Source organism: Cebidichthys violaceus, unplaced genomic scaffold, assembly GCF_023349555.1.
Source record: "Cebidichthys violaceus isolate CVI_PGR_0920_01 unplaced genomic scaffold, fCebVio1.0.p SCAF_101, whole genome shotgun sequence".
In the NCBI taxonomy this organism is placed as follows: Eukaryota; Metazoa; Chordata; class Actinopteri; order Perciformes; family Stichaeidae; genus Cebidichthys; species Cebidichthys violaceus.
The window spans coordinates 192662-220373 of record NW_027176265.1 but is presented as its reverse complement, the minus strand read 5'-3'; the positions used below and the strand labels follow the sequence as shown (position 1 = coordinate 220373).

General features: G+C 42.1%; 1 protein-coding gene across 1 annotated transcript in view; it reads right to left on the bottom strand.

Moving 5' to 3' along the window:
• Positions 1 to 11825: 11825 nt before the first annotated feature.
• The window catches only part of opa1 (OPA1 mitochondrial dynamin like GTPase), a 45053-nt gene continuing 29166 nt past the window's right edge, over positions 11826 to 27712 (bottom strand). The window contains exons 30-31 of the mRNA XM_068729217.1: positions 14124 to 14197; positions 11826 to 13960 (exon numbers count right to left, since the gene is read on the bottom strand). Coding sequence (XP_068585318.1) covers positions 14133 to 14197 — 65 coding nt within the window. The 3' untranslated portion in view covers positions 11826 to 13960; positions 14124 to 14132. The remainder of the gene's footprint in view (positions 13961 to 14123; positions 14198 to 27712) is intronic.

Sequence of the window (27712 nt, the reverse complement as noted above, 5' to 3'; positions counted from 1 at the left end):
CACGTTTTATTGACTGATTTTGTTGATTTTGATTTTGGAAAAGATAGCAAAAACTCAGACAGATTGTCAAAATAATCTTAACCCAAGGATCACACACTTTCTTGTACAGGGCTTTCATCTCACACTTCATTTTACTGTCTTCATCAGCTGATGGCGTTTTCTAAAATTGTCATATCATGACCAGAGTTTGGTTCCAAGGTCACATAATAACAGGTGGTTGTATATGGGGTAAAGATTTTGACAAACTACTATTTTGAATGTTAAGAAGGAACTTTCACATTCAAGATCCAAGATGATGGCCCAAATGTTCCTTCAAGAAATGAAATTCTTGTTATTTAAACATATACTGATGTGACCTGAAATCAATTTCTGCATTGCCTTGAACATGTTTGGTGATGATCGTGAATGTGCTTTTCAGTAACATGATTATCCTTATTAGTTTGGCTGAAAATGTGATTAGTGTGTGTAGGTTAGCGAGGGAAGGTTGATGAAATTAGCCCGGCACGGTTGTAATAGAATTACCGTGTGTGGGTCAATCTCTAAGGGCAGCCTGAAGACATTAGCAGCTTTGAAAGTTGAAGTGAATCAGGAGTCTGGCAACGTCTTTTTATCAGTCGCTAATTGAGTCCTGAGTCAACAAGTGGGTGCTGTGTGGAGTGTGTGTGTGTGTGTGTGTGTGTGTGTGTGTGTGTGTGTGTGTGTGTGTGTGTGTGTGTGTGTGTGTGTGTGTGTGTGTGTGTGTGTGTGCGCGTGCGTGTGGTGGCATGAGAGATCACTAACCTGGAGAGCTTGTTGGACAATTGAAACACATCTAAAATCTTTTGATCTCCACCCACAGAAAATATTTTCTTCAATTTCAAACTCTTGCAAGGAAATAGAATAACTCAGAAGACACAAAGTAAGGAAGTAAGGAAAGTGAATGAGGAAAGGAAACACAGAAGTTGTCTTTACTTATATTGTAAAAGAAATCCACTTAAATTACAAATGAAAAAGCCAAATGACAAACATCAAACATACTTGTACAGCATCTGAATATGAAATAGTAATTTAAAATCTATTAAGATACTCCTGCTTTTCTTCTGTCAAAGTTTTCCAAAGGAAGAAGATTCTCAGTTAATTTTGGACTCTACATGGGACATTTGGCAAAATGGCAGTATCAAATAGTTTTTTGGGTCACAAAAGAAAGGAGGAAGAAGGAAAAGGAAGATGGAGGCACTTTCTGGCAAAAGGAATGCACATTTATATTCACAGAATACGATTGACAACAAGTTAAGGCTTACCTTATCTAAAGATTGGTAATAGTTTTCAAAATCTGATCAGTCTTATCTATTTTGCATTTTATATTCTTAAAGATTAGCTGTTGCTCCTGCCCAGAGCTGTGTCATCCTCTGGGGATCAAATCAGAAATTGTTCATGGCTGCGCGCTCGCCATGCAGGGCTGGCCAGACTGAAGGAGGGTATCGATGGTATTTGAAAGGCAACAGAGCGCTGCGGCCAGTCTGACCCCGTCCTGCCCCGGCCTTTCAGCGCCGGGCCTTTCAGCCGCCACTGGACAATACCGACTGCTCTCCGGCCTTCAACTGGCCTGTGAGCCGATTAGGAACCGGACCTGCCACGGAGGGACAGAGTCATGGCCTGACACCACCCACATCCAAACCCCCCCTCCCTTAACTGGGCCTGCCAAGGTCAGCGGCCAAGCTGACCTCTGATCTCCTGCCATGTTTGGACAAGTCCGCACACAATGCGAGGCCCAAAGCGACTGATTAGAATATGGAAGGGGATGAAAGAGGGCAAGAGGCCTCCGGACTGTTGCAGGCAGTTGTTTGGGTGTGTGTGTGTGTGTGTGTGTGTGTGTGTGTGTGTGTGTGTGTGTGTGTGTGTGTGTGTGTGTGTGTGTGTGTGTGTGTATGTATGTTGTTGGCATGGCGACCTGGTCAGTGACTGTCGGACCACCGGACCTTCACTGAAACCTCCTGCCCTCCCCCAGATGTGCAGCTCTTGTCTCAGGTCTCTTTGTTTGAGACCAGGAGGGAGGAATTACACCAGGGATGATCCCGTATTACTGGGCCTGCCTGCCTTTCAGGTTGAGCTTAGTTTTGTTGGCTGGGTCTGGTCTTACCCTCCCCCCAGTGTTGCCACTATTGAGCTGATCCCTTTGAAGTCCTCATACACTGACCACCACATCAAAACAATTCGCATTCTGTCCCCTCTAAAAATTGAAGGCAATGTGTTGGATTTGGTGCAAAAGTAATATGAAACACAGCGGATGAAAAAAACGGAGGGATTCAATTTAGACATTGAAGTTAAAAAAATTGCATTTACAAAAACTGACATTTGAAAAGATGTATAGAAACACACATGTCAAAACAGAGTTAAACAAAAAAATGAAGGGTTGCTTCACATGAATTACAATAATCCACAGAACACACTATCAACTGTTTCATCAGAATAAAGTAAATAAAACTGTTGACTGCAAGAGTGTGATTAACTGGGATACTGATTCTGAAAACACAAGTTGGATTTTTCGAAATGTAACTTTTCAATAATACAAGTGTGAAAATAGATTACATTCCTCTCCATTGTATTAGAGTTGGTAGGCATATAAACACAAAATTGTCTGCATGGCTGAATATTACAAGAGAGAATGTGTTTTTTGTGATATCGGTGACATTATAGAGACCGATAAAGACAAGAAGAAAGTCTAAGAGAGTATTAGATGTATTTTGAGTCTTACATTTTCCAGAGAAGCACAGCAACCTATTTGTGCATTACAGATGTGTGATTTTTGATTGGGGTCAGTAAACAGGATTCTGTTTCATTGTTTTGATTTACTGGGAATAATACTGGATAAGATAAACAGTATGTGTATGTATGTTCCATGTCATCAGCCCATAAACCTTTCTGGATCACAGTATGTAATCCTGCGTAATGGCTTTGAGGTGTGTTCCATTTTTTTTGCCTGCTTGCTTTATCCCTTTATATTTTGTCCCTTGTTTGATTATTTCTTTTGAAGATAAATTATAAAATGTACATATTTCATTTGTATGATTAAATTCCCATCCATCATTCCCTTTCACCTCTTCCTTCACTCCTCCCTTCTTACCTCTCGTTCTTCCTTCCCACCTCATTTTGTTCAATTAATCTACATTATTAAGGTATGCTTCAAAAGAGGGTGTTATTTTTTTGTAACATTCCCTGTGTTCCACCATAAAACAATGACATTTTTAGGAACTAAAGGAACAGAGCTGCTCCTCGTCTCCATTGCTCCCTCTGCATCCTTCAGCTGTCCGGCCCATTTGGACTGTATTAACCTGCGACCCACAACTAACCCCTTACCTCCCACTGTGTGTGTGCGTGTGTGTATGTGTGTGTGTGTGTGTGTGTGTGTGTGTGTGTGTGTGTGTGTGTAGTGAGACGCCTTGTGTATGACCAGTGGTCCATACCTGTTTTACTGTTCAGTGTCCACAGCCAGAGGGTTTTTGGATGTGTATGGTATATGTGTATGAGTGTGTGTGTCATGGTGGAGCAGGAATGGCCGGGGGTCTTGGTCTGACGCCCCTGTGTGTACTCATTCAGCACAGAGGTCGTGTGTCAGGGGTCAAAGGGTCTATGAGGGGGAGGGGTGTGTGTGTGTGTGTGTGTGTGTGTGTGTGTTGGGGGGGGTACATGCCCCCAAGGTAAGGCTATCTTAATTGGCCTCTAGAGACTTCAGGGAACGTGTGTGTGTGTGCCACGGGTGTTTAAATGTATGTGAGCATATGGGAAGATAAACCTGCTGTATCTTTATGGATGTGATATGAGAAGATGATGATGGTGATGGTGATGGTGATGGTGATGAGGATGATGATGATGATGATGAGGATGAGGATGGGGATGAGGATGATGGGGATGGGGATGGGGATGAGGATGATGGGTTTTTCGGTTGGATGATTTAAAAAATGTGACATAATCTTGCTCGTTTCCCAAGCATTAAGGCTTTGTTTCATGTATGTATTTAGTGCCTACTTTCTTGTTTTCCAGATGCATCACTTATGACAACCTCTTTTAATTGAGCATTTGTATTGCATACATTGTTTTTTTATTTTTATTTGGAGGCCAGGCGGGCTCTGTCTTGTCTTGCCTTGCCTTGATGCGATGTTGATGGGGCAAAAAGTGGTTCATGTTTGCTAGTCATGGGTGAACGACACAAACCGTCACCCTTGTTCAAAAATAATAAATCACCTACTGAGTGTATCTTTCATATGTTTTCTGACTTGTGTCTCGTTTGCTATTTGTTACTTTGAATGGCCGACCAAACTAGATTCCACTCTGGGGATTGATAAAGTTATCTAAACTAATCTTAAAAAAAAAAAAAAGTGAAACAAGAAGAAATAAAAAAAAAGGAACAAGATGAATCAGAAGAACAGAAAGAAGATAATAAGAAACTGCTTGTGAATTAAAACAATATTTGACACTTTGTAGTGAATTGCTGTTAAAAAAAATAAAATGTAAAACAACATGAAAGTATGGAGTAAGGTGATTCATTTAAACTATGAGTGGTTCTTGAAAGAGTAAACACGTGTTTGAGCTCCATATCAAAGAGCACTGAAAGCTAAACGTGTACAATTCTTCTTTACGTTCTTTATATCTTCTCTTTGGGAGAGCTATTGGCTCGTGTGTGTGTGTGTGTGTGTGTGTGTGTGTGTGTGTAGGCTGCCATGGTCCTGTTTGCTCAGGGAGAGTCAGTCTTGTGCCCTGCGACCACATTATCCACCTATTAAAGTCCTGCCATTATTTACCTTCCTCCTCTCAAAGGGACGGGCCGTGTCCGTCTGATGAAAGGCTGCAGAGTGTCTGTTTCACTCGAGGCTGGAGAGACAACGACGACTACAGTCACTGAGTGTTGGCAGAGCAAACATTCCTGAGCACCCAGGATCTGACACACACACAAACGTACGCACACACAAACGTACGCACACACACACACACAATGCAGAGGAAGGACACACACATACAGCCAGGCAATAGCTTTGAGAAACAATCTTTTATCTAAAGAGGACTCATCAACACACAAAACAAAGGCAATTAAACACACACACATGCACAGCCTTGATGCACATGATGGGGAAACAATATATTAAGTGATAGTAGAGACAATTACTGTGTCCCAATTCCACACCACATAGTAAAAGTATTCAGTATGTCCTCTGTACTAATTGTCACATATAGCATAGTTGTTTTTTTTTGTATTTTATAATTTTGTACTGAGGAAATGATGTGATACATGCACTAAAGGACGCCAATCAAACTGCAGTTTTAGAGTGCCACTGTCAAATTAACCTGAAAAGTAACAAAAAGATGTAAATGTTTTTGGTGTCTTTCCAGAGTTGTCTCACCACCATCCACAATTTATTTTAGATTTTTGCAGCTTGAGCAGCTCTTCTATTTCTTTTGTGCATTGCATTGTGGGACAATTAAAGGCACACTTCAATACTACACTGACAAATTAATTGGATGCTGACTGCTTCTAGTGCTACTAAACACCTGCTTAAATTAGTTGTATGGATTTATGACACGGCTAATCATTTATTATACTCTGTGTGTGCAAATGTCTACACACTTGAATCAGAATCAGAATCAGAATCAGCTTTATTGGCCATGTATGCGTACACAGTTGTAACTGTTACATAAATGAACTAGTGATTATGAGTCCGGAGTAATGAGGCTGATCTTCAATTTAAGGGCTAATTGAGATTTAAAGAAAGATTTAAGATGAGCCTTGTTTACTTCAATACTAAGTTTAAAGTTTTAACGTAGTAGAACGACAAAATAAAACCCTTTTTGTAGTTAATTCTAGTTGGTGCAGCCCACACTTAAACTCCCAGACACATACACACACATGCACACACACACACAGGGACAAGCCCTGTCCTGCTGTTGCTGTTGTCTAAGGGTGGTAACGCTGTTCTCCGGCAACGGTCAAACAGCCAGTGGGCAGCAGAGAAACCCAGACTGACTGGTTCAATATTTGCTGGTCCAGAGAGGAGGCGTGTGGAGGCTGCAGGAGGTCACGAGGTCAGCGGGGAAAAGCGGTGGCCTTTCAGGCCGGGCACGACTGACCGGCAGGTGAACAAACAGAGGCTGCAGTGGAGGAGGAGCACAATGATGACATGATAGGTTGCCACAAAGATGGATTTCCATCAAAAAGTTTACTTTAGTTTTAAAATATTTACGGATTAAAAACAGGCTCACATTTAAGAAATACAGCTGAAAAAAGTGTGTGATCAGTTTTAGTCAGTTTTGTCACTGAGAGACAGAAAAACCTTTTGGTTTAAATTTCTCTCCTCCTTGAGTGTTACATCTCTACACCAAAAAAACAGGACTAGATGTTCTCTAGAAAACATGCATTGTGTTCATTTTCCACAACGTTTCAGAGCTGAAGCTCATTCAGTTCAACATCTTCTTAAATCTCTTCTTGTCTTATTTTCCCCTCTAGTTTGAGCACAGGTCATGTGAAAGAATAACAGTTTTTGTGTGTAAAGCAAATGGGCAAGAATTCCTGACTTCACTGAATATGTAACGTGGCAATGCCCTTGTTTTAATCTGATGTGGTGTCAGGCAGGTTGAAATCAAAGTATTCTGGGAAAACACCCATCTATTCATTTAGATAATCCTGTTTTACTGTTTAAGTCCAAATACACATGTAAAACAGGCGTGTAAGAAAATGCTAATCTAATTAAAAGTATAAGCTCGGGGAAAATCAGATCAGGACTTCCTGAAAGGAGACAAAAGCTCACAACTTGATCACTTTTCCAGGCCTGTTGTCATTTCTGCTCTGCTTTAACACAGGATGCTCCTGACGCTACAGAGCCTTGCCTCAAACATTCACACTCAGGCTCACTGTGTGTTTGCTTTTGGTTTTAGCGCCTGCTAAGATACTATTGATGGCCAGTCAAGTAATGTCACCAGACCGTTTTTGGTCCGACCTCACTGTGGCACTTAGACGATGAAAGCCGGTCCTCAGCGTCCCCCATCCGGCAACAAGTGCAGCCCCCTGTCAGCGCCACTCCGCAGGAGGAGACAGATCAGCCTGACTGACGTAAGTAGTGTGGACAGATACAATTTCAGCCTGGCAACACAGCCAGATCTGGCAACCCTTCTCTGTGTTTACCTAAAGGCTAAGGCAGCTGAGCCCAGACCTCACCTGCTGGCCTCACTGGTTGCCATGAATGCTCACATAATCCCACTAAGTCCATGCAAACCCACAGCCGCTTCTTGTGCTAAAAACTCAGAGTCCCTCCCACTCACTAAGACCTCCACTCGATTAAGAAACAGTTTGTGCAACGATCACTTTTTCCATGGCAACTTTGCATCCATTCGGCAGAGAAAAGTTCCCACCCCTCTGTTGTTACACACACATCCCTTTCATTTCTTCACCCAGTGTTTCAGCATTTTATCACTCAAGTCACACTTGCTTTACTTGTCATCTTGGGGAGTCTGGCGTGGCTTAAACTGAATTCCTCTAAGTTTCACAGTTTTCAAGGACGCGTTCACGCCACAGGCTCAGTTCTTTTAGTACATACATTTTTCTTGCTTGTCTCCAGCACATTTCTGCGACAGTATCTTTGACGACATTGAAGTTTTTAACCAAATTATAATCAAATCAGCTATTTGGCTTTGTTTTTTCATTTGGATTTAGTTCTGTGTGCTAACACCAGTTTAACTAATCGGGCGTGAGCTGCAGAAATAATGGCTGTTGCAGGTGAATGTTGTCACATTTAGTTATGGTTGTGGCATCACTGATACAATTTGAGCAATCAAAATAAAAATTTCCTTCTCTTTAGTATGAACGTATTGAGGGAGAGGTTTGTTGGAGAAGCCAACTAATGGGACAAACGCTATAGGAAGGATCATGCACACTATCTTCGTCTGCTACAACATTTTACTGACACAGACAATATTTCAGCTTGAGGAAGATCTCCATCAGAATGAAACATTGTCTATTTTGTCAATAAAATGTTATCTCCAGAATTTATAGTCAGCATGCACAATTCTTTATTTAATATAATAGAAGTCATGTTTTCTAGGATTGGGATCCAATTTAGTAGTTCAGGTAGGTATTTAAGTAAAGAATAGCTTCATCATGCACATTTTGTCTGTTCACATAAATATCCAAACAGATTTCAGATTTGAGGGTAAATTTTGAATGTGGTATTTTATGCAGCGGTTTGATGACAGGCCAGTGCTTGTGTTTGTTTTTTTCTGGTGTGTGGCGCACGACCCCGTGTGTGAGTGGACATCCTGCATATTGTGGGATTAATAGGAAAATCTAGATCCACCATCAGGGATGTATTTATGGAGGCTGTTTCACACAATGGGCTGATTCATTTATGACGTCCCGTGCCATGAGACGACGATGAGGTCATTTTATGGATTCTTTCAGGGTGGACGTCAGACTTGAATGGTGAGAACATGCAGTGGTCCTCTGCCCGGCCACCCCTGTGGAAACACACACACACACACACACACACACACACACACACACACACACACACATATATATAAAGATACAGGACCACCACAGGATTCACACGGTCAAGCCTCCTTCAATCTTAAAATTGAAGCACTGAGTGCTGCCATAATTTATAGCTCACACAGAATAAGAACAGGGCTCTCTCTATGTGTGTGTGTGTGTTGGGGGTGTGACAAGAAGGGTCACTGACCTCTGTGACTTGGCTAAAATCCCCATGGGCCTAATTCTGCATTGGAATGGACCCCACAGCGCAATGGGAAGATGCCTCTAACATAATGAACACAAAGGCCAATTGTGACACTATTCTCTGCGGGGCAGAAAGCAGCGGGCCCCGGGGACAGTAGAATGTTTTGTTGGCTGAAACGGAGAAGGAAGCCTGTTGCTCCAACAAGCCTCTGATAAGATTCATCAGTGGTGAGTCAACAGTGGCAGTTTGTCTCCCGGGGCGCAAAGTGTTAGATTTACATCCACTGTATTTATCTGCACTTGTTGACTGAAGTGCTGATAAGTGACTCTCTTAGGCCAAATCACTGTCTTTTACATGTAGTGTCTCCTCAAGTATTCTTGAGTCTCTCATTACTATCAATATTTGTTATTGCCAGTGCAGTGGACCAAACTGGGCTATTCTGGTATCAAGTGCTATTCAATTTTTTGTCAAAAATAAACAATAAAATACAACATGCAGCTTCAGTGGTCATATACACCAAAAATGAAAAATAGCACCGTAGATAGCACCAAAAACAATACTTAGAAAGGAAAGCTCCTGAAACATGGAAATACCACGTGATACCAATATAATTATAATATTGCCTCTAAGGCCTTGTTGGAAGCATTATTCAGCATTATTCATTTATAATTATATGTATTTTTTTTGGAATAGCGAAACTTTTATTTGGCTCTTTTCCTTTTTTGTTTCTACATTCCTATAGGCCACGTATGTCTCCGACACACTTAGAAAGAGAGGACGTGAGCGGAGGGGCATGTAGTTGGTTGCAAATATGTTTTTAATCAATTATATCCATCAAAGTCTGAATTCACAAACCATTGGCTCCATTGGATGATCTGCTTTTAGAGCTTAATAGATTCAGATGTCCTTAAAGTTGGCACATCACTCCACTTTCTCCAATATATTCTTAAACCACTGTATTTTTGGTAAATGTCCACCTGAGGATGCTTTAAAGCAGCTGTGCAGCACCAACCAGCCTATTTGTCGACGTCAGTTGACGGCCACGAATCTCTGCCTCTCTCACAACCTCAACAAACAGCTCGATAACAGAGGGGACAGAAAGACGAGAACAAAGCCAGTGTCGCCAACAAGAAGGCAAACAAATGCTAACACTGCTGCTACTGCCAAAAAACGCCCATCCCCACAATTTATTGCCCTTTTCTAAGACTTATTCAACATTTTCATCATATACCTGCCACACCCCCTGCCAAAAGACCCAGAATGTGTCTCTGATGAGGTGGGGGATTAAAAAAAAAACGAAGCAACAAGATCGGCCCTTTCTTTTTCTTAAGAAAGACTAGAAATGAAGCTTTGTGCACGTCCACTGCTGTGGCACATTTGAAAAGTCTGGCCCGGCTGCTTTTGTGTCACCAACATAATGGGGATTGAGGGAAAACACAAACTGAACCACTGTGCCGTTGTGGCACTGGCTATTAGTCAACGTGACGGCCTTTGCAGATGCTAATGGTGTATAGTGTGTCCCGGCCGGCCTCCCTCCTCCCAGAACGTGGCTATCTGATAGCACAAAGGCCTTTTGCTGGAGGTTGACTTTTCCCCCTTTCTTTTCACGGCTGCTACAAAGTCATTAGGCTTTTCTTTTTTCTTCCTCTTTTTCCCTTGTTTTTTAGAAAACAGGGGAATATAATAGCCACACAGAAAATAGAAAGTTGACGTTAGGCAGTTATCTCCATGTGTAATGCCTCAGGTGATGGTAGTGAGGATGAGGCCGTCACCCTCTACATCCACCCCTCCCCACTGCGCTTCCCTTTGAGCAATGTGGAGATGAAGTAACAACCAGGCTCTTGTGAAAGAAGAGAGGATGCCCAGGAGTGGAGGACCTCTGGACTCTGACTTATTAATCAGTCAGGCCCTCAGCTGCCTCTCCCTAGCTGCTGCCTCAGGCTGCAACGTGTCTTCAGCCTGCTCAGGGTTGAGATAACAGCCTGCAGAGTTAAATACTCTGAAGGTTTGCCCAGACCTGAACCAGAGGCCTCATCACATCAGCACAAAGGTCACTGCATCCAGATGCAACCAGCTGTAGGACAACAGCAAACTATATTATGGAAACATACATTCATGCAACACAACTCTCCGATGATGAGAGTGAAACAATGCATGAAAGGTGATGGCCTTTTAACTTGCCAGGTTTCTATTTAACTAAACATCTATTGGATGGTTTGCCATGAAATGTTGCAGACATTCGCTGCCAACAGATGACTTGTAATCATGACAAGTATTAACTGGCAAGATTTGGTGATCACTGAAGTGTTCTTCTAGCGGTATCATGAGGTCCAAATTTGAACTTTGTTTTACGACCAAATACCTGCAAAACTAATGCTCACCAGCTGTACTTTGTGTTTATTGCTAATTAACATGCTGGTTGTTAGCAGGTAATACCACTGTCATTCTGCGCATGTTAGCATGCTGACGTTTGCATTTAGCTCAAAGCACTGTTTAAGCACAGCCCCTCAGAGCCGCTAGAACAACTCTAGATTCATTCTTTTGAGTTTCAATCTCATTCTTGACTTTGAAACATTAATTGAAAAAAACCCAATGTTAACACAATGTGCATTTAGTTGTTTTGGTCATTTCAATCATATAACACAATGATCATATATCAGTGGATGGAATTAGCTTGGTTCATGGAAAAGTCAATTCTGACTTTGTGTTGTCTCAAAAGTTGAAAACCATTATTGTTTTGTCAACGGTTTTCTGGGTCAAGAATGAGCTTTGAACCTCCACTTTAAGGCTGACATGGACAAGATAGAACGAAAGGGGGAAAAAAAAAGGTAATTTGAAAGCATTTCTATGATAGCTGGGAAAACTCAGTCATTTGCTGATGATACATGGTCGAAAGCTCCACAAGACTACTAAATGGAGTTTGCGATGAGATTGTTTTGTCAACTTTCTTCATATTATTAGAGTTCTCTTTGGCTAAAGGTTCAGGTAAATGGACATTGTTGAATGAAACTCTGCAAAAGAAAAACATTAAAAAGAGGAAATATGGAGCGCCATGCACTTAACTGCAGGCGACTTCAAATGTGCAAATATGTTTAACACTGACTGGACAAGATGACAACATGAAGGTCATTTTTATTTGTCATTTTATTTTTTTAATTTGTCTCTTTCAACCACAAATTTAATAAATAAAGCACATCTGATGGGGTACACCATGCAAACATTACTTTCTACAACATAAAACATTTTTTGAACCAACTCATGGCTTTTGTTACACAAGTTGTTCACTCTGCATACACGTGCTGTACATTATAGTAGCTCCATGGCTTTACCTGTACAGAATGCACCGCCTATTGTATGTATGTGTATACACACACACACACACACCCATATACACATGAATGAGAGGATAGGTTTTACGCAGTCTAACACCCCACCTCCGGTCAAAACATCAGACCGGAGTTTTTTCAAGCTAGGAAGAGTGAGTGGATGTCTAGGTGGGTGATGGACGAGTCAATTGTCCAAATGATGGAAGTGGATGGGAGAGTTCAAGATGAGGAGTAAAAAGCACAATATCAGGAGCAGTGTAGAAGAATCAGTGAGCTGACAAAAGTATACCCTTTCAGTTTAAAAGGGCCCACTAGCATGTTCGATATTTTCCTTTTTCTTAACTTTGAGGATAACTTCTGTTCATTTACAAAGGGAGATTACCATTCCCTTGATTTTCAGGTGTTTGACCTCATCCCCCCATCCAAGCAGCAAGAGGCATATGATCTTAATGACCATCAACACAGAAAGGAGAGGAAAAGTAGATATGTGCAAGTGCACCCGTGCTGAGTACACAGACATAACTGTCCTGCCAAACCATCAAACCTGGTGCAGATTGGAAACTCATCGGGATAACCCACCTTCCCCTCACTGGACCAACTGATCAAGATGGACTGGATACTAGTGCGCTAAAGACTTAAACCCAGGTCTGAAGTGGAGACATTGAGTGGAACCACTGAAAAACTGACAGTGTCATAGCTTTTTAAAATCATATCAAATGTACATTTAAACTGGTTGATAATTTACTTTTACACTGTTATGACATCTTTAACTGATGATGCAATGTGGCTATTGAGAAATGACGTCTTTAACCTTAGACATTATATAACAATGTAATGTTAAAATATATCATCACAATCAGTTCACAAACTGCTGCTCTTAGTTTAATAATGTGTCTCAACAATCCAGAAGCATCCTGAACTTACGTTTAATTACATTTGTAAACCTATCAAGAGGGTGTCCGATTTGTTTTTCCTTTGGAAGCAGTATTATTATCTCTTAGTTACAACACGGGGACTGTATAGAGGAAATGTTAATGTACAATGATGGAAGTGCAAACATCACAAACATAAGGTGGCATGACCAGGACATCATGTGCATTTGGCAGACATAAACAAACCATTGTCAAATATAACCCCATTGGATCAAAAATAAAAAGAAATAAATCTATACATACTATTGTTTGCGACACGTTCAGAGCGGGTCGTATCCGGTTAATGAGTGGTTGTTGAGAGGGAAGCTGGATATTAAAGCTACTTTCTACTCTTATCATTTTTAGACGAGGACGTCTGCGGCACGTATTTAGGGGAATATGGAGCATAAATGTAGAGTATAGCTGCTGCTTGGAGGGATAACTTAAGTGCTTTGGATCCTAAGTGCAACAAAGAAAGAACTGGTAAATGTTAAATATAGGAAAATTCTTGTGTACCAGTTAAGTTCATGGCGTATTTTAGGAGCACCAGGCGAGATAAAGGGATTAAATTCAAGGCTGTTTCACCCATCAGGAGCAGCGCCAAAGGTGACATCAGTGAAGACACAAACTCTTCTAATCACATGTACACAGACACCATCAGCTGGAAAAGAAAAGAAAAAAAAAAAAACATGCACACAGTCCTCATTTATTGAAAATGAGAGGTTAGATGTGTGACAACACTGCATGCTTCTCTTTTTCCTCCTCATCTCCCTGGATTCTGGACCCGGGACAGTTTGCAAGAGAAAAAAAAAGGAAAATCAAAGATAAAGCTTGAAAACTGTTTCCTTCAGTTCAGGTCCATCTTTTCCTCAGCTTCACAGGGGGACAGGCAGCCAAGACGCAGATATTAAAATCAGATGAGTGAGCGGTGTGGCCAAGGTAAGGATGTGATGATGGTCATTTACAGATTCTCTTTGTTCAGTGCATTTCTCTGTTGTGATCCATGAATTTACTTTCAATAGTTCTGTAAAGGAAAGAAGGAACAATAGATTATATCTACATACAGTGCACAATTACCATTTTCCCACTGCCAGTACTTATTTAGGATCTTACTTTTTAAAACAACCTGAACATTTACTAATATTTAACAGACGGTAAGTTCGACCATACAGCACAGAGACAAATACCTGGTTGTCTTATTTTTCCTTGTGAAGAGCTTCTATGAAGGCTTCAAGTTTCTCCTGAATCTCACGAACTTTCTCTACAGAAAAGCACAAAAAGCAGGTTGGTTAGTCAAACCCCTGACAAAAACACAAAAAAACCCACAATGTCAATGAATTACTCAGCAACAACTTTAGTAATTGTGTGACCTTTTAGTCAAATTAAATAGAAAAGCCAAACATTCTTTGCTCTCAGCTTTTGAAATGTGAGGATTGTTAGCTTTTTTGTGTTTTAAATCATTGTAAACTAAATATCTTTTGGACTGTTGGTTGGACGAAACAAAATATTTGAGGACCTCAGCTTGGCTTCTGGAAAACTGGTACCAACACAAGTATACTGAATGTTTTCGGCTTTTGGACTGTTTGTCTGTCAATGTGACACAGCTGAAGACAACAAATTGGGCTCATGTAAACTATGTTCTAATGGACAATCAGGAAAAGAACTGGAAGATTAATAGATAATGGATATAACTGTTAGTTACAGCCCTAAATATTTCCAATGGTTATTCAAAGAATGGACTGCTTTCCTTCTAACAGTGTGAATCAGTCAATCAATCAAGTCAGTCAACAAAAAGAGTTCTAAGTGAAGCAACACCAGGAACGGTAGCAGCATATAAATCTGCTCTTTAAACAGAGGAAATATTAAACAATATTACCATCTCTACCAAATACCTCTGCAGGTAGAAATCCCCTCACATCTTTCACCGAAACACCAGATGGCCCTCTGACAGCGACAGCCAAACCTCAAGACCACTTCACACATGTGATGATGAAGACTTGTGTACCCTTTCCTAGTCCGCAAAGACCACATCAAAGCTCTCACCCTCCCCTTTTCGTGGTATGTACCTCGCGGGCACATTGCTAATGGACAGAGGGAGATACCATAACAACAACATTTCACATGAAAGTGGGGGAAATCTACTGGAAAAACAATCAGTCACTTCTTTTCACGATTACACTCCCATTGTCCGAAGACCGCATTAGACGGGACAATCCCTCCACCCGACATGTACTGTCACACGAGATGAGCGAGCCATCTAAAGCGGTCTTAATCACTGATTAAACAGTGGCTGAAGGAAGTCTGTGGGCCAACACAGAGAAAAGGAAGCCGTGGCTCGCAATGCCAGCTGCACCTCTAGGCCTGGCTGGCTCTCTGGCGTTCCCTGTCACCCTCGCTAATCTGTCTGGATCTCCCCCAAGCACAAACTCAAACACCGGCTCTGAAAAACAAACTAGCACTGCTCCCGTCTTGATCAATCGGCCACACGAGATCCATAGGCAACCTATTGTCGATGACTTTCCTGTAAAGAAGGCCCAATGAAAACAACTTTAAAAAAAAAGAAAAAAAAAAAAGACTTGCCCCGTTTTTCAGGAAGATAAATCATTGTGGTTCGGACCTCAGAGCACCAGTGTCGTATAAGTGTCCATTTCAGGTCAGCACAAAGGTGGTAATAAGTGTGTGCGTGCTTTGGAGTGAAACTAAATATTGTACTCGGGGGCTTGTGTGCAGCCCCCTTTTGATGGGAGCACGGCTGCTTAGGTATCCTTTTCCTGATGGATGAAAAGCACACGGTTGTTAAGAGAGATGCAGGCACCTCCACCCCCCTTCCACCCCCACACCTCTTGAAATACTAGCAGAGCTGAAGAGTTCTGGATAAAACACGCGCGCGCACGCACGCGAAAGGCAGGCAGACAGAAAAGCTTGGACAATACAGACAAAACCACCTGAACGTCTGGAAAACCAGCTAGAGTTGTACAGTCACGCTACCTCCACCTTTTTTCACCTTCCTACACACTCAACGCTGGCAGGTGGCAAAAAAAAAAAAAAAAAACTCCCTGGCCTTTGATACTCTGTTAACACACTCAGGCAAAATGGCAGGGCGTTAGGTGGAGATTACAACACCTAATGGAGGCATTAAGAGGGGCCTGTCGAGGGGCACGCTGACAAGTCAGTGCAGCAGGTGTGGGGTTGAATGAAACATAACCCGGCGGTACGCCATTCCAGCACGCAGCCCACCGCAGGGCACGGCTCAAAGGCAACTGACAAGAGTTCAGCCGCGTGGGCTGCGTGCCCTGACCACAGAACTACACAGCTCAATCAGAGCCAATCAGAGTAGGATTACCAACATCTGTTCGACCTGAAGAAGAAGAGCTGTGAGGTATACGGGGGTGTGGAGTTTTAGCCGGTGCGGGGACAGGAGGTTACCGACTGTCGGATCATCAAAACATGGGAAATCCCCAGGCTCAAGCTTCAAAGCTTCTAAGTGGGTTTAGATGTGGCTGATGATAAGGTGCGCTATGGAGCCTCAGTGCTTCACATGCAGACCGCTTAACACGGGTCAAACATTAAGGATCCTGCCAACTGTCGGGCAAAGACACCGTGCGCTTCGAAATCACTGGGGTCAGCAGCGGTTAGATTAGAGGGCTTGTGATAAGAAAAGTTTGTTTCCCCCAGATTGTCTGGAAAAGTTTACCACGGAAGGTTGAAAATCACGCAACTGAAAGCCATCATTGATCCAGTGGAGCACAAAACTGTGGTTGCACTGGGCAGCTTACAATAAAAACACAGTTTTATACACCCCAAAATGACAAGGCACTTATTTGTGTCAGAAGGCTTTACACTACTACAAGATATGACACCCTTTAACCTCAGGCCGCATTCAAGTTGACATTAGTACTGCATAAAAAAAAAACGCAGCTCCCTCATTCATTTTAATATATTTTAATAACGTTTTAATCAGTTCAGAGCAGCAAAACTTCCAGTTCCCGTCAAGCACAAAACTTGAACTTAAATCTCCGGTGTCTCCTGACACATTGAGAAAATGATCAGCCACCCATTTTAATATATATTCCATCATGACATTTTGGAGAGAAGACCTAACTAAACCCATTAACGAGTCCCTTACACAGGATGCTTAATGACTTTAAAATGAGCCCTCAGCAGCTTTCAGGAGCCCAGGAGGCCACTGCTGAATGTGAATGGAGTCTTTCAAAAAAGCCAATATTCTGAAGATAAAAACTGTGAGAAACAGATATTTATTTCCCCCACACCATCTGTTTGCAACAAAAAGACAGCAGCAAGAGGAAGAAAAGGCCACAACAAGGCTTTCTTTCCGTCTCCGTCCTGTGGAAAAGCAAAAAAAAAAAAAAAAAATGGACAGAGTCACCATTGCCGGCTCCTCGCAGCGCAGTGGGAGTAGCGATCTAAAACTCCATTTAGGCTCCTGTTTACCTAAGAGATGAGCCCCAAAACACAGTCATTCAACCGCTCACCCCTTTATCTGGTCATGAATATTCCCATAATCCTCTGGCCTCTATCCCAGAGGCCCCTTCTTTAAGATGCTGGGTGCTGTGTGTGGATTGGCGAGGATGGAGGGACTCTCGCCCATTGAGAGAAAGAGAGGGGAGCCCCCCCCCAAATTCCCTCTTTCAAGACCTTCTCTCGGCTGATCTCCACATGAAATGATATCTCATTCACTCTCACTCTGTCGAGTCCCGTAAGCCTGCCGCAGCCGAAGCGCTGGCAGAAGGAGAGCTGCGCTACAAAGGCTTTAATTGACCTGTAATTAGAGTGTGAAACTGCACGGCCCTGCTGGACAAGTAGCCAACACAGAAGAGCGGGAGAACAGAAGAGAGAAGAAGATGAGAGAGAGAGGACAGGGAGGCCTGCAACGTACTGTGAGAAAGAAAAAAAAATAATCCTCTTTACTGTGGGAGATGGCCACTCTCCTGTAAAGAAAGGGTGGCTGTTATGAAAAAGTGGCAACAGAGAGATTTCAGCGGATGAAGTTTGGTACCAAGGTTGAGGCTACTTTAGCAGCAATTCACATTATGGTCACTAGAGAGAGGGGGGGAGTTGGTTCCTGTCCCAACCTGTCATCATTCACGAAGAAACCTTTTTTTTTTTTTTTTTTTTTTTTTTTTTTATAAATCTCATGACCGCCAGGGTCACAGTGTAGGGACACGGAACATTTTAACGCTCTGCTGTTTCTGCTTTGAAAGGCGATCTCTTAATGTAACAAACAGAAAAGCCCCTTTTTTTTCCTTCTCCTCAGCATGCTGCTTGATTTGTCACTAAATCTGGATTGTCATGCTATAAAAACTGGGCCATGGGAGACCTGGACACTGGGAGAGCCGGGGATGTCGACGGCCCAAGCGCCGTGTCAGCGACAGAGCAATGAATCAGCCCTCGCAGCCACAGCTCTTATCTAGAAAACAGATGCCTGGGAAAAGAGCAGTCCAACCTGGGGAAAGACATACGGAGGTCCAAACAGGTCAACGCTTCGGGTCAGCTGGGGGGCACACTAAACCAAAACGGCAGAGAAATCCTTGGAAAGAGCCAGGTGACGACTGTGTGGCGGGGGTTTTATTGTCAGGCATTGCTTGGGCCTTTGAAGGGGCGAGAGATTTGAGCTGATTTTAGTACAGGGGGCTATAAAGATGAAGATAGTGTTGACAACATTTGGAAGATGATGGGCCTGATGAGTTTTAACTGAGAACTACTGAAACGTATCATCCAAATATAGCAGTAAACAGTCACCATCACTTTCCATACGTATTCTGAGAAAGGAAGTCTACTTATGACTCATGGTGTAAATCACAGAAAGTCACGAGTCTGAAGTTTTCAAAGATTTTTACAGTCCTGTGCTGAGGGTAAGTGGCAATCAATCTCGAGTAGCCACATGGACCTGAGGATGTGAGGCTGACAAGTCGGGTTTAAACTTGAGATCCTGTCATAATCCCTCTGCTGCATCGGCCACAGGTGTTTGACCAAGTTAACTAAAGCTGAACTCCGAGTGAGCGAGCACACAAAACACACTCAAGTTTAAATAAAAGGCATGCATACTTCCAGCCCTGTTGGTACCTGGGCTTAAATGTTAAGGATCTGTTTTTAAATCACGTTCTCTCAGTCCCTTCTTGACATGGCACTGACCCCAAACCAGCCAATCACACAAGACAACAGAGAGAGAGAGAGAGAGAGAGAGAGAGATAAGACAGGCCGGGTGTCCTCTCCTCTCCGCTGCCCTCAGGTAAATACTCGTTTCCAGCTGCTATGGACCCCACACACCGTCACATCCATGAAACGCTGAGAGACAGCAAACACACCTGGAATTCCTTTGAGCCTTAAGCAAAGGCCTGTTCAGGCTCATATGGACTGCAGGTGTTTTACTTGCAAAGGCCGAAAATTAGCACTGGTGCCTCAGAAAGGGCCACAGTTTGTCTCTTTCTAGATACACAACACTTAAGCTGAAATATACCTCATACTCCAAAAATAGCCTACCCACACATACACTACATCTACAGGCATCATATTTTGAAAATTAGTCTGGCCAACTGATGATTTCATATGTGCGTGTTTAGTATGACTCGACAATTTTGCAGTAAGCGAGTCAAAGTGAGACGTTACCTTCATAACGGCATACAGGAAACACCTTTTACAGCGTTTTCCACTTATGAAATGAGTCTATTGGAAACGTCCAAGATATTCTCCTACATGTTGTCAACCACAAAACTGTCCAATAAACAAGACCCCAAATTTCTGTCTGTTAACTAGACAACAGTAAATCAAAAACAGGGTACGGCTAACCTCCTAGGGCAGTATGGTCACGACATGAGAAAATTCCAACCTAAAGTTAGCATATTTTCCACCTATATGGTTTTCCTATTACCTCATCTTTACCAGCATCTGATGTCGAACCTCTGCATATGTTTGAGTGACGGGAGGATCAGTGGGAATGGGTCCCCGGTGGCTACAGAGCGCTGGAAACATGTGAACAGAAGCACACACACCTCCTTCTCTTCCTATTTTCCCACACTTGGTCCGTCTCTCCTCTAGAGAGTGATCTACACATTCACCTTCGTAGTTTTACTTCTTTATCACCAGTTACATTTATCGCCTCTTGATTGGTTGTCATCTAAAAACACACAGCTCTTTTCTCTTGTTTCCTTTAGTCCGGTGGATTTATTTGTATCGAGGGAGGATATTCAGAAGCCTGCAGATGGTTTATCAGCAAAACTCGGCTGTTAAGTACAAACACTTAGTCTGTGTAAAACCCACTGTTACAGTACTGTAATTTGTTATATATATATATATATATATATATATATATATATATATATATATATATATATATATATATATATACATACATACATACATACATACATACATACATACACACACACACACACACACACACACACACACACACACACACACACACACACACACACACACACACACACACACACACACACACACACACACACACACACACACACACACACACACACACACACAGATAATTTATTGGTTCATCTAAGCCTGTTTTCATAACTGATAAAGAGCCTACATGCTGTATAGCTGCGTACGATGCATCTGTGCAAAATGTGTCTTAGACATCCCTGGTTGTTGACAGGAGAGGAAGGATGGATGTATAGGAGTGAAGAGAGGAAGTGAGACAGTGACAGGGAGGGAATAAGGGGGAAGTGATGAATGATGGGAAAGTGGAAAGAGACGAAGGTCAGAACTTTGTAAATAGGGGCAGGTGGCTGGTTGCAGTCTTGTTGGAGTGAGGTGAATAAGGAGGAAGACAAGGTGAGAGAGAGACTCCTGTGTTTTACAGTAGTTAAAAAAAATCATTTTCACTGTCGATTAATCTGTTGCTAATTTTCTTAATTAATAAATTAAATGTTTTGTCTATAGAATGTCAGAAAATTGTGAAAAATATTGATCAGTTTCCCAAAGCCAAAGATTACATCATCAAATGTCTTTTTTTTGTGTCCACAACTTAAAGATATTCCGTTAACTGTCATAGAGGAGTAAAGAAACCAGGAAATGTTCACATTTAAGAAGCAGGAATCACAGAATCTCGACTTATTTTTTTTTCTTAAAAAATGACTTTATTAGCTAGCTGGTGATTGTTGACAACTAATCGATTAACTGTTGCAGCTCTTAAGAGCATAACAGATGGAAAAGTGAATATAGTATTCCAACGAAAACGTGACTTGATCAAATTGTAACTGAATTAAAACTATATAAAGCAGGATATAAGTTATATTATGGAAATGAAGCCTAATGTAGTAAACCAGATATGATGACACAAATCTCTTTTATACAGTTCTAACCTTGTTCTCTTCACTCATCTAGCCGTTGACACCACAGTACAAAGAAAGCCGTCACAAGATGTGGGAAAAAAATATTCAAGATATTTACAGATGTTTTAGGGTGTCTTGTGATAGAAAAGTCAGTTCACTTCGGAAGTAGTTTCCACACATCATTAACAAGATAAGATTAGATGAAATGCAGGAGGAGCAGCTGTAACTGTGCCAGTGTTATGACAACTGTTTGTGTACTTGATGCTCAAGGGGAGAAAATGGATCATTTGGCAGCAGCTCTGCAGCCTGAGGTTCGCTCCTCCATGGAAAAAAAACAAACTTATATTGTATCACTACTACGGCTCCTTACTTTACGAAGCGACACTGTTGTCTATTTCATTTAGAGACAAAAAAAAATAAAATAAATTGTGGCAGGAAGAGTGGGATTGAGTTTTACAGAAAGAGCAAGAAAGGTGGAAAAAAAGGGAGCAAAAGACAAAAGGAAAGGAGTGATATCGAAGCGAGGCAGTGATGTGAAGAGTTGAGTCAACAGAAGTGTAAATGGAGGAAAAAAAAGAGGAAGTAATTCAAATTCATAAAGGTCATACTGAAGTTAGAGTGTATGTAAGGGCAATGGCCCCCAACGTGCCAAAGAGCATACAGTCTGCCCACAATCACACTGCACAAAACCACCCCCACATTCAAAAATGCAGACCAGTTGACTCAGGCCATGTCTACAATTATGTGGATATGATATGAAACAGACTCTTTTTTTCTTTCTGGTTTGGCTTTCCATCCATAACAAGGTGGCATTTTCGACTTTTTAAAGAGACTTTTTGAAAAACAGTACACAGTGGACAGTGATTATGTGTCTGTGTGTCTGTGTGTGTGTAAAGAAAAATACTGATGTGTGCGTGTCAACCTTTAGTTACACAAACATGATCAGGTACTAATATCTTGTAGAAATGGTAAAAAGCTAAATATCTGTCTCTCAGTGTATATGTCAGTAGAGCAGCTGGCCCGACACGTACACTGGCATTAAAATAGTGAAACGAGTGGTACCGACTTTGGTAAAGCATTTGCACACTGTGATCATGCAGGCACATGTGCACACAACACCTCAGAACGATACGTCATCCCTTACAGAGGAGCACTCGCTAATCACTCTGGAGGAAGCTGCTCAAGAGGAGGGGGGGGGGGGGGGTGTGAAAGGAAACAAAGTGAGCGTGAGGCTGAGCAGGCATTCCGGTGAGCAAGCTCAGACAACCAGCGCTTTATTGTATTCTGCTTCCACACAAGAGAAAGGAAAAAGGAGAAAGTGACGGCATGTGCAAACATGAAAACACTTCACACATTATCGCTGTTCTTCAGAGCAACTTCTGTTGACACCTTTAATTCCTAATAAATCCATAATCTTCTGCACATTTGTCTCATTCATCAGTTGCAATATAAACATAGAGTGAAGATGGCGATCTTGTTGTAAAATGCTGTGTGTGGTGGCAAGGTGGTCATTGGAATCTGCTCTTCCAGATTTATTATAGCGAGGATTGCAGAATAGAAATACTAAGGCTATGTGCAAGAGAAAAATTCCAAATAATCTGCTAAGATTTATTTGATCCCAAAATGCATCCCCAATGAATCACATACTTAACGTGCCCCAGTGACGCTGGGAGCTGTGCTGTCGGGGGCAATAGCTCCTGGTAGGGTCTCTCAAGGCAAAGTGGTGCCAGGGGGAGGGGCCAGAGCAAGAAAAATTTGAATCTGCCAGGAAACAGTTGTAGCACCTCACTCGGAAAAGGGAAACCAGGGCCCTGTTCTGTAGCCAGACCTGGGAGGGGAGCTCGCCAGGCCAGCATCTTGGCCATAAACCATGGGGCTCAGCCTGGGACAGCCTGAAAAATCCACATGAAGCCGCCGCTCTGTGGGCCAGCCACTCGCAGGGATAGGCATTGGGGTCGATACTAAAGTGGGTCTCTGAAAAACTGAGAAACAGCCAAAATGGCAACACTTTACAATAACGTCCCTTTTGCATAGTGTGAAAAAACGTGTTACCATGATAATACCAGTACAACAAAATGACACAAACCCATTAGTGGACACACACACACACTCCACCCATATAATGTATTTACCATGACAAGTAATGAGTAATGGTGTCTCGCATGGTCTCTCCCCTGACTTAGGTTTAACAACTGACCGTAACTTCACACTGAAGGAAAGAGCGAATGTAATAAAGTGTCAGTAAGAGATAGTGTGTGTACGCATTGTCTGTATCAAGCTGACACGGAGGATAAAAAGCCACCACGAGGGGAGTGACAGTCACTAAACTGATTCTTCCCCTTCATGAGCGGACAATTCAGAGGAGGTGGAGCAGGGAAATAAAAAAAGGACAATCAAGGTAATAAAGGGGCAAATTCAACTAATGTTTTGGGAATACAAAAATGGTTTAAAAAATACCACATGCCTTGGATTCCACCAAGAGCTCCTTTGAAAAGGTGGTCAGTATGTTATGAATGACAAATGAGCAAAATGGTGCAATTCAAATTTATGTGTTAAGTGTTAAGTGTCTGGAAGCTCATAATGTGAAATATGACATCATAATGAAGCAGTAATTCTGGGAACACTCTGGTATCGTGCACTTTACTCAAAACAGGAACCATTGTACCTTTTACAGTACAACACACACACACACACACACTTTCTATGAGGGGCAACGAAGCAGCCAAGCGACATCCCAGTGGACTCCTAAGAGGCCTTTGCTTGAACATTAGGCCTGGGCTGTGCTCCAGAGACGGTACTGTGCCATACAGCTGGTCTGGCGCGCACACACACACACACACACACACACACACACACACACACACACACACACACACACACACACACACACACACACACACACACACACACATTAACAGTGCTTTCACACTCTTGCTCACTGAGGCACACACCTGACCTGTATTTGTAACCTGAGCACTGCTGAGCCTGCCTGCAAGTAGGGGCAAATACAACCTAACAACAAACTGCCCCTAGGAGCATATTTCTGCCTTTGTTAAGTGCGTTTATCCCTTCTCCCGCCTCCTATTGGTCCCACTTTTCGCTCCCATCTTCCCTCCTTTTTCCCCAGAGTAGAGGTTGTGAGGTCTCAACTCTGTTTCTCATTCTTTTTCTCAAGTCAATAGGAGAGAGAGACAGGGTCAGTTGGACAGAATTTGGCATGAGACATCCAGAGAGTTGGAGAGGTTGAAAAGAAAGCTAGCTGGATCAAGCAGCCTGTGGTATTAGCTGGCTGCCCTGTGGGGTCAGGTCATAGTTTGGGTTTGAGGCAATGTGACCTTCTGTCTTTTAAAAAGGGCTGAAGATTGAGGGAGGAGCAGGTGATGAAATGAGGAATGAATATTTCATCATGCATCGATTGCTTCATAGACAGACAAGTTTCCTGTAGAACATTGCATGGCTTAAAACAGGTGTGTGTGTGGCTTCTATCAAGTGCCCTAAACCCCTGATTTGAGTAACCAATGACGGCTTCTCAAGCTGGTTCTGGCGTGTCAGGTTATCAAAGGGACTCCTGTGAGTAAAAACACAGGTCCAATGACTGTAGGTAAAACACAATGACTGGGTGATGCCTTTGTCCAATACAGTAACTGAGTTTGCCAATGCATGATTAATTCAGGATTAAAGCAAAACTTTTAAAAGATATTTTAGGAGCACCACAAGTGGAAAAGTCTATGCAGATACAACTTTCTGATATGAACTTTTGTTTCAAACACTCTTGGCCCTCAGAAGCTCGCTTACTTTGTGCTTTGAGGCGTGTCACAGAGTCAGCCCATCAGCCAATGCAGTTCAGTTTAGACTGACTTTAGACTGATGGACCAGCATACTCGCGCCCACGCATATGGGTCTAGGCTGCATTACAGAAAGGTCTGTGCAAAGTGTCAGACAGCTAATGACCCAGATCCTCCACTCACCCACTAACTCAACAAGACAGATTGACAAAGCTTAAACTCTGAAACATACATTTTCTTGGTGGGAGGAAAAGAAAAATCTACCATAAACCGTAAAATTAGGAGTTAGTGATATAAGCATACGGAGACGAATATTTGCACAACATATTGTAGGTATGAGTTACAACAAAATGAGTGGTGTTAGATTCATTTCAGGACTTTTTGGGGCATTTTCATACATCTATTGGTGACTAGACTGTCGAGACAGACAGGAAACGAGGAGAGAGAGATAATAAATGCAACAAATGTCTCCAGCCAAACGCGAAGCAGGAACTTTGGCTTAATGCTCACCTTAAACCCTTAAAGCACCACGGTGCCAGAGATTTATCAACATCTTTTCTTAAGCTCTTTTTCTGAAAATAACTATTTTTTTTGGGTCAAAAACCTGAGCACTGTGGTTCTGACTTGTGTACCCTCTTAACTCTCTCTTTGCTGCCAGTGTTGATGCTTTCTCTGTGACACAAATAGAATTGGTAACAAATAAATAAATACAAAAATAAAAAACAGCCACCAGACAGCACATCTCTTGCATCCCATTTATGCACAGGTGTGTTTCTACCCTCTAGAACCCATGACAGATTCCAGCTACATTCCCACATCTATCAGTGAGCGGAGTCTTTGGTGGTGGGAAGTGGAAATGACTTGCCTGTTTGGGAAAGTTTTTGGATTTACTTGCCTTGCAGGATTTGCAAGGCCAGGCAGGTCGGGGCATTCCAGACAGTGTCTAATGGAGCGAGGTGTGTGCGTGTCCTCTCTCTCTCCCCTCGGCTGGTGTCACTGAAAAGCTGATTCCACCACAGAGGGAACAAAAACATTCCCCTTGGTATCTCTTTTCTATTTGTCTCTCTATGTTTGACTGTGCCTACATGTACTGTATAGGTATTCTCTGTGAAACAACGTCCGTCTGTGTGCGTGTGTGTGTGTGTGTGTGTGTGTGTGTGTGTGTGTGTGTGTGTGTGTGTGCATGTTTGTCTACTTAAATGCACAATACAGTATGTATACTGTTCCTATATGATTTGTATATGTGTGTGTTTTCAATGGTAGTCACAGAGGGAAAAAGTCAGTGAAGGGGTGTGTGTGTGTGTGTGTCTGTTTTCTCAAGGCGACAATTGAGTCAACCAAACCAAACACACACAGATAAACCAACCACTAAAAGTCTTGCGTCATTCATTTGCGGGCCTTTACAACACGAGTCCCCTATCAGTAGTCAGGAAGTCCTTCTGAAGACGAGAAACAATAGAGACCGTGTGCGCCTGTTTAAATAAATGTAGAGAACTCTTACATGGTTAATGTTTAAATGGTGTTGCTGTGGCCTCAAACATTCATTTAGAAGCCAAGAATATCTGGCAGCAGGAAATAAAGACAGCAGGATGAGATTTTTCAGGGCCAGAGGGCAAAGCACCGCCAACTAAACGCTATCACAAGATAGCCAGAAATATGACTAATAATAACGTCAGATGGTCAGGGTATCTGCAAGTTGCAAAAACTCTAATTTAAAAAACCTTTAAAAGTCCTTGAAATTTAATGTGAAATTTGATTTCAGACAAAAATCACGTAACTGTCAGAGTTTGAGAACAACCAATGAAAAGCAATTCAGTCTTGACTGAAGTCAAGTAAAGTCAGGTTTATGTAACAGAAATCATAAAAAAACAAATGAGACAAGATCACTGCAGCCAATTCCAATAGAGAGACTTGAACGTTGAGTTTTCTAGTGTTCAATATGACAGCACAGATCGGTTTTGTTCCGTCTTGTTTCAAGATCATCAAACTCATTTATGTAAAATTATTTCAAACAATACAAATTACATTGGAGACAAACAAAATGGTCTTAAATCCTGAAAAACATCTTGTAGATGTCGATGAGACTGACTGATGTTTTCTTGTAGTCAAAAGGATTTATAAAAAATGACACATTCATGAATCATATTTTTAATTACTTCTAATTAGTGTATCCAAGACATTTTAATGTTTTTTTTCCCCCCCTACAATTTAGATCATGCAAACGTTTTATGGGTTTTAGCCTTTGTTGGTGTAAATGAGAGAATGGTGGTGTGTGTGCAACTTGTACTTTGAGGTAGGCGTGTGTAAATTATGCTTGCCTGTGTGTGTGTGTGTGTGTGTGTGTGTGTGTGTGTGTGTGTGTGTGTGCCTTTGTGGTGACAGGAACTATGATTAGGAGTGTGTGTGTGTGTGTGTGTGTGTGTGTGTGTGTGTGTGTGTGTGTGTGTGTGTGCCTTTGTGGTGACAGGAACTATGATTAGGAGTGTGTGTGTGTGTGTGTGTGTGTGTGTGTGTGTGTGTGTCATACAGAGAGTTCAGATATGGCAGCAAGCCTTGCATTCTGCTTTGTGAATACAGACTTTGCTTAGCGAGCAGAGTTTTGCTGAATAAGACCAAAGCAGGAGACGACACAACCCCCATTGTACTAGCTGTAAATAGGAGCCTTCAGAGAGC